This window comes from Convolutriloba macropyga, chromosome 6 (genome assembly GCF_964194025.1).
Source record: "Convolutriloba macropyga chromosome 6, txConMacr16.3, whole genome shotgun sequence".
In the NCBI taxonomy this organism is placed as follows: Eukaryota; Metazoa; Xenacoelomorpha; order Acoela; family Convolutidae; genus Convolutriloba; species Convolutriloba macropyga.
Window position 1 is genome coordinate 32,342,763 of NC_134473.1, and position 8,473 is coordinate 32,351,235.

The window sequence follows — 8,473 nt, forward strand, 5'->3', positions numbered from 1 at the left end:
AAAGATACTGTTAAGTGCCACTTTTTCGGCAATATTTTTACGTGGAACTGTGCCAATTGCTTCAAAGTTAATGCAAAGAACCATAGATCATCCCTGGAAACGAAAACAATCAAAACAGTGCAAAATGGTACAATACTAAGCCCTTTTAGTCAGTTTTCAGCCGTTTTTCAGCCCTTTTGAACCCCTAAATAGCAGAAATTAGTGAAGTTTGTTTTTTTTCGAGCCCGTCGAACCCAAATGTCGGTACCAAATAATAATAATAATAATAATAATAATAATAATAATAATAATAATAATAATAATAATAATAATAATAATAATAATAATAATAAGTTGTTTTCAAGTAAGTTAGCATTGCTGTACAAACTAGGCCGCACAGAACCGCCACTTACTTGATAGTTCATCAAAAGGTCCGATGGTCCTCGTCAAGTGATGCCAGTAGCAGTACTAAGAAACTTTAAAAGACAGATCGTCAGATGCTTAAGATGCAAAAGATTTGAAATGATCAGCTCAATATATTAACGAAACTATTTGTTGGTTATTGCTAATGTAATTGTCTCTAAAACTATACTGATAAAGTTTCAGTTCTTTTTGTCGTACCAAATGTCGTACCCGTCTATTCGAGAGTAAAGTGTTAAAAAGGGTACAACAGTTAGGGTTCCCTTGACGGATGGAGTCCGTGTCATCGGACATCAAGGGCCAATTGACCCAAGTTTGGTGCAAAACACTACTTGGGCCCAAAATCAAGCTAAAATCCTGCCAGAAGCGGAAGCAAACCTAAATTCCCGTAACATTCTAATTTCTAGGACCTATTTTCTAGATTTTTCTGGCGAATTTTAGCGTTCCTCGGAAGTTTTGGCCAATACTTGGATTTAGATTTAGTCTTTGGATTCAGTCTTGGGCAACACTTGAAAAAAAACTGACAAGCGTAAAAAGTGACATGTTCAAAGTTTTAAATCAGTACTGAAATAAGTCATGCAATAAGACTTGACTAGTACTGAAAATAACTTGGCATTAGGTCCGGGTTCAAGCACTTCTGAAATAGTCTCTTCTTCTTCTTAAGAAAAGTGTTGCAATTTTTCTATTGTTGCTTTGTTTCGATCATTACGCCAAATTTCTATCCTCATCCTCTTGAAATTCATCTATGATGTCAGCTGTATTTGCATCTTTTGCAACCGGTATGTCGTCAATATATAACTCTTCATTTCTAATTCCTTCTTCCTTTTCTTCAGCTTTCGCAATTCCTTTTCTTTTTCTCTTTTCCATGTCTGACAGCTTCTTCAGAGGAAGCCCCAAAAAGCCCCCAAGTGCCAAAAGAGATCCAGCTACTATGAACACAATGAGGTAGTGAACCTGTTTGGGAGTGTATGCAAGACCTACACAAAAAATAAGACTTTCAGGGTTCGTGTTTTTGGGTGGTTGCAAGTGGGACAATAGTAATGTTGTGATTTGAACTGACTGGAATTATCGGATTAATTAAGATTCTTTGCCAGCAAAATGTCTACACTTAGTGTATATTTCGTCAAGTCTCCATTAGATTAACCCATTTAAGGACAAGATGACCCACCATCCGGCAGAAAGGTTAACAAAATAGTCAATTTTCAAACATAAACCGACTAGTGTCGGAAGAATTGCTCTCCAACGACAAACGGGTGGAAAAACAATTGACCCCACCGGTATGCGAACCATTAACCTCCCTCTTCATAACCATATACACTGCCGACTGTGCTGTTTGCCTCATTTTTATTATGCTGCAACTGACTTTATATTAGCAAAGGAGTGAGAGTTTTACGCCGGAGTGAGAGCAATAGAGATCATGCACTCAAGATTGAAGAACGAAATCGTGAAAAAATCATTTGAGTAGTCAAAGAAAGTTCTAGAAAAAAATAGCAAATCGATCAAGCAAAATTTTTGCATAAAAAAGACCAGCACTTTTACAATGATTGCTTCAAACTTCGTTTGAGAGTATTTTATCAACACTCTTTTTCTGTAATCTTAACGATAGGTTTGCGGCTCCTTGTCAAAACATATTACGTTTTTGACAATGAATAGAATGCAAATTGACATCGGTAAAAAATTTAACGATTTCTTAAAATAAAACAATTAAGCTATGGAATTATTTCAGCAACTCTAAACCAAAACTACAAGAGCAACATTTTCCTTTTTGAAACTCAAAGCAACTTTCAGAATAATAAGAACCCGTTTACTGTCTCTTCAGCAACCAAATATTGATTGCATTGAACTTCAAACTCAGCCAAAAACTTACCGCGTAAACTTACTTACAGCGTAATATTTCAACTTTGTTTAGGTTTAACGGAAAATACCATTGATCAATCCTCAGAAAAAAAAACTTGAAAAAATAGAAGTTTTGGCAGTGGGTGTGAGTGGGGGGGGGCAAATTCTAAGATTAAGAAACGCCCCGTCAAAATATGAAATTGGCTCTTCAAAACAGTTTTGGTAAATCGCATACTTAGAAACTAGTAAAGCGTACGGCTCTAGGAAAGCTGCGCAGCCACTGAATGCCCTCCTTAATGCTTTATCTGTTTATCCTATTTTTGAGGACAAAAAGTTAAAAGGGTCAGACAAACAATTGTTTGAGCAAAAAATTGCATAAAATGACCAGAGGACTGCTATAATTGCCACAACTTTTATTTTAGAGCAATTAGATACATAAGCTCATCAACTGTTTCATTTTGAGCTCACAACTAGTGAATGTAAATCTGGGATCGAAAATTGTGATAATTAATAGCATAGTTGACGTCAAAAGTGTTCTTTTGCGTAATAAAGCACGGAAAATATTGACAAAAAAATGGATGAGTTCAATATTCTAGCAATAGTTTTCATTTTATTTTTTTAAATATGTAAAAGTATCAAAAAAAGATATGTCTTATAAGCTTCCAAAACGCTGTACACGAGTCTTGTTTCAATTTCCACATTCAGCTGATTTTTAACATTATCCGTATACAGCCGCCGGATTTTTCTAACCTAATAACGGAGGCCCAACGATGGCTGATATTCCAGCCAGAAGGTAACAGTAACCCAATGCGTTGGTTAGTCGATCCAGTCCCATCAACTCTACTATTGCAAGTGATTTGGTGCATCCAGCCGCAGCTGAAAAGTATTCACGGAAATTTCCTATAACCAACTTCAAAATTTCCTTATAAATTTGACTATAATTATAATTACCCAATATAATAACTATTTGACTATAATTAAAATTACCCTGTTATAACTAAACTTACCGCCAGCAAATCCAAGCAAAACAGAGTATATACACAGGGCCCAGTACACTTGTAGAAAGGGCAGACAAATTGTAAGAGTGCCTCCAAATATGGAACACCAATTCATTATTGTAACACCAGTTAGCACATTGTAAGATACGATAAGGCCACAGATTGGTCTTCCGATGCAGTTTGCGATTCCGATGATTGAGTTGAGGAATGCTGCGTCCCGTTCACTGATGCCATACACACCAGCGTGTGCGTTCAAGTAGGAAAATGGGACAAAATAGCCTAAAAAACGAAGAAAAATGCAAACTGTTGGCAATGGTAATACATGAGACCATGACATGATTGATTAAATGGGACAAAATAGCCCAGGAAAAGATGAAAAATGTTATCAACGGTAAAATATGAGACATTTAATTGCATGCACCTCACATAGGGTCAGGTAGTAAGCGGTTAAAATATGGAAAGGTCTGTCTAATTTTCTGAACAATAAAAGAATTTGTAAGACATTTTTATCAACTCAGCTAAGATCTACAGCATAGTTTACATCGAAAATAACTTAGTTATCCGGGTTGCTGCTTCCTAGTAATCACGTAAGGATCATATATGATGTCATATACAACATAGGCTATTAACAAAACTATGAATACTGGGAAGTCATTTATGACCGATGTATGACGACCTGCGAATCATACATTGCCAGACTATGATTATCAGGAAATCATATAAGCATTTGCATGATAAACGGTAAAGCGATATTCAAAATTCAGCGATAGTTGTTGGGGGGAGGAACTATATAATCAAATGGGTTTTTTTGCTCAGACAATTTCGACCGACCGATATATGCATCGTACAGAGTTGTGAGTGGTATCATTAAAAACCCCGTCCAGCGCAGAATATGAAATTAAAACGATTTTTTAATTTCGTTTTCTAGAGCGAGTTATCGTGGTTTAAATTTTCGTGAACAACTTGCCTTATTTTTATTCACATTTTCCAAAATTTTCGTCAAAAATTTCGATAATTTTCCTAAAATATGTAAAAATTTTCAACAATAGTACTGTTGATTTCATTTTAAAAGACAAAAGTGTATTGCTGACTATTTTGATTTAATCTTTTGGCCAAAATTTTGGCTAAATATTTCCAAATTTCAGCCCTTTTCATCAAAAATTGTCCGAAAAAGGCTTCTTTAGTCCACTTTAATTAAATTTACCGGAAGTACACACTCAAAAACAATTAACACAATCTTCTTAAACTACAATGGGAGCTAGGTCTACTTTCACAACCGCTGAGAATTGTCTGGAATTAAATTTTTGCCGTTTTGGCTATTTTTACTCTATGATTATCGAAAACGCGCCATTTATGTCTGACATTTTAACTAACAAATTATCTAGATCTATATTATTGAGTGTTCTTAATGGACAAACAGCAACAGAAAGGCTGATTTTGGTACAATCTTTTTTTATTTTATATAGAAAACTCGATCTTTTCTTTGTTAATTAAAGAACAGAACAATTCAAACCAAGCCTCAATTTTGATAGGTCCAAATGGCTTCCTAAGCAGTTCCAAATGTATCTAGTTTCTTCACCCGAACAAACATGGTCGTTTTGACAATTAAAAAATTTTGATTTTTAAATGAACAATGGCTTATTGAAATTTGCCAATATTTTTCTTTATTTGGTCAAATTGTAGCTTGGTGTCAGCAAAAAAAGAATGCCTCTTCTAGCTCTTCTTTCTACTGATTTAAAATGTAGTAGTTTTTGCAGTTTTACGCCTTAAGTTACGGTTTTCTGTCTTTGATACGACTAAATTTCACACTTTTTTTTGGTTTTTAGGCGTTGGCCCATTTTCACGTTTTTCCTCGTTTAATCCCATTATCTTATTGCTAACAGTTCACATATTACTTTTTTGGCGTTCAAAATAAGGAATAATGGAACATATAAAAGTCTTTAGAGGCATAGAGGCATAGATTAATGTTTTAACGGCTTCGACACCCCTTTCTCGAAAATTTTTTTTCATTTGTCTTTAACTATCGTTTTCACTTTGTCTTTTTAGTCGCATGAAATTTCCTGAATAATGACAGGTCTCATTGGTTTTTTTAGGAGGCAAAAATTGAGCTAATTTTCTGACTTTAAATGATAGCCGATAGCATTCATGACTTTGAGAACAAATGTTTTCAAAAATTAAAGAAAATCACTTGAACTTCGCATTTTTGTACTTTTTTGTCTATTTGTTACCTAATCGCGTAATTACATGTCACGTATGACGAAATTGTTGTCAGGGGAAGGTGTAGGTGCACATAATTGAAAGTTAGTAAAAAATAAGTTCTCATCCGCTTCCCTTGGCCAACAAACTTACTCATTTAATTATCTCATTTTGTCGCTAAAGGCTTTCATGACTTTAAATTGTTTCCGAAATATACAACGGGTTTTCTTAATTTTTTCTTTTTTTCTATATTTTTGTCTAGTTTCTACCTAGGCTCAATAATGAGAAATCGCATACCACCACATATTGGATTTATCGAAGAAGGCTCAATCAAACAGTTTTTGAGGATCGAAATATGCCTTACGGCGTCGACAGCTTTTTCTCTCAATTTTTGATTGTTGTCTCTATTTGTTGTTCTTTCTTATCAGCATTACAAAATTCAATAGTGACAGGTCCTAATGCCCTCCTATAGAAACATTAGAGGCTTAGGTTTTTAAAGCATTTAGATGTTTTCAGTTGTTATCTAATCGTTTTCATTACTTCTGAAATTAATTTAAAAAAAAATTTAGTGAACTTTTTTAACTTTGCTGATTTTGTTCTTTTGTCAAATTGTTACCAAATCTTATTATCGACTGGTCACACATTTTTTCAAATAAATAGAAGTTATTTTTTAGTTTCAGTTTTATCTGATGGTATCTTGACTTTGTTATTAAGTTTTTTAAATGACATAAAGTTTTGGTTGTATTTAATGTTTGCTGTTGTTTTTTGATTTTGTATTTCGTCTGGCCTTGCTTTCTTAATAATGGCAGAACGCAGCAATCTAATACGGCGTTTTTAATGCACCAAATTATTTGCGTTGGAGGCAATCTTTTTGTCCGTACACCAATTTTTTTGAATAATCCTTTAGTGTTTGTGTTGTTTTATCTATTCCGCAATTGATAGACTATTTTGCCAAAAATGTGATGAGCGGGGTCGGAACTTCATGTGCGAGCCTCCTTGTTGAAATTAAACTATAAAAAGCCGCCATTGTTTCCCGTGACTCTCATTGGGTTAGAAACATTTTAAACAATTGATTGTTTTTACAACGCTATGTGATGAGTGCGTGCTTTTTTGATGAGATTTTAATTTAGGCATATTACTTTTCTTAATGAAAGGGCACAGGTAAAGGTACATAAACCAAAAACCTGTTACTAGAGTAATTTAGAACAAGGTAATGCACGGTCATTTTATATTTTTGGGTTAAGCCGAATCGAATTTCGACTTTGTTTACGAACATTGATTTTTTTTCATTCTAGATTGTGTTGCTGAGCGACTGTTGTTTGCAAAATTTTGAGCAGAATGAGCAATGACTGAAACTAGCGTAGAAAGTTTTCCAAAATAAGTTGCCCGTAAACCATGAAGGGTTGATGAAGGTTCGCTTCTTCAGAATCCGTGCTGAAACCTACACAGCAACAATAAAGTTTTTATTAGAAATTATTGACCCTGGTTTTCAGCAATTTATCCAGTTTTTATCTAAAAGTTAAATCACTCAAGGAAGCGAATGATAAAAAATGTCATTCAAAGCATTAGTATTTGTCTCCTCAAGCGTTTCTTCGGGCGCTTTGGCGCACCGAACTGCACAATTAGAATTTAATGAAGCACTAAAAAGCTGCACATAAACTTAATGCTTTCAGCTTTTGTCAGTTTATTTAGTTTTTATTGACAAAGAACCGACGTTCAAACCTACGTTCATTAAAACTGCTTCAAATTTATCTGTCTAGCGATCAATAAGACAACTGACGATCACTACGAAATAATAAACTGATCAAGCTTTTTAATTTGTTTTTAAAGCTTCTTCAATTTCTCGAACATTCGCACCCCTTAAAAAGCAACGTATATTTTATATTAAAAATCAACGTGAAGATCTTGTTGTCTGAAGTTACTGCAACCTCCTGCATACTTTTTTTCGCTGTGTGTAGCAGCAAAATTTTGAGATTGATTACAAACAACTATCGTTAGTGTCGTATATTATGAATTATATGACAAACCACGTGTTTCCTCTCATTTTTTGTCATGCGATTTAGTTAACAATTTTAACTAACCGTACTACAAAAAAAACATAACAGACTAACGTCGGGCGAATTGCTCTCAAACGACCGCGAGCGGTTGGCTTTGTCAGTAGCTAGCCACAGTTTAGTGAGGCTAGCTTTAGCTTCGAGGAGTGGTGCCGGAAAAATGGCACCAGGGTCGCTCGAGGAGATTCGCTGGCCCTTCAGGTTGAAGAAACCTAAAAAAAGAAATTTTCAAAAAAACTTGAAAAATAGCAGATTTTGTCAAAAAATTGCTCAAATTCGTGATGATAAAATGTTGAAAAACCATTCCATTACCACTAGAAACCATGCAGTAACCTATTATCAAACTCTGGTGGAGGTTGGGTGGCCCTTGAGGTTGGAGAAACCTAAAAATGACAAAATAATTTAAAAAATTGAAAAAAAATTGCAAGGTTCATAAAAAAATTGCTAAAAATCGTGCTGCTAAAATGTTGACAACACTTCTAATACCATTAGAAGCTATGCAGTAGACTTTTATCAAACCCTGCAGGAGGTTCGTTGACCCTTGAGTTTGGAGAAACTCTCAACTGACTAAAAACTGACAAAATTCGTGATAAAAATTGCGAGTTTACTCAAAATTTTGCTAAAATTTGTAATAATAAAATAATGAAAACCGTTCCATAGCCAATAAAAATCTTCAATATCCTTATATCAAACTCTATTGGAGACTTCCTGGATCCTGGGTCTCGGAAAACTTAGATAATGAGAATAAATTTTATAAATTTAAAAAAAATTGCAAGTTTCATGAAAAAAATGCCAAAATTCGTGATGTTAAAACGCTGAATACCATTCTATTACCACTAGAAGCAATGCAGTAACCTATTACTAAGCCCTCAGGAGGTTCGCTGGCTCATGAGACCGGAAAAACCTAAAAAAGTTTTTAAAAAATTTCAAAAAACATGAAAAAAATGCAAGTTTTATCAAAAAATTGCTTAGATTTTCTCATATAATAAA

General features: G+C 34.3%; 2 protein-coding genes across 4 annotated transcripts in view; one reads left to right on the forward strand and one right to left on the reverse strand.

Moving 5' to 3' along the window:
- Window positions 1–8,473, forward strand: part of LOC142341621 (E3 ubiquitin-protein ligase MARCHF6-like) — a 263,593-nt gene that overhangs the window by 220,423 nt on the left and 34,697 nt on the right. The gene's annotated exons all lie outside the window — the stretch shown is intronic.
- Window positions 1,001–7,547, reverse strand: LOC142341622 (monocarboxylate transporter 9-like). Its single transcript, XM_075392714.1, has 4 exons — window positions 7,541–7,547; window positions 3,243–3,512; window positions 2,986–3,111; window positions 1,001–1,376 (listed from the first exon to the last, which is right to left on the reverse strand). Exons 2-4 carry the CDS (start codon window positions 3,346–3,348, stop codon window positions 1,105–1,107), a joined length of 504 nt encoding a protein of 167 aa, XP_075248829.1. The 5' UTR covers window positions 3,349–3,512; window positions 7,541–7,547; the 3' UTR covers window positions 1,001–1,104.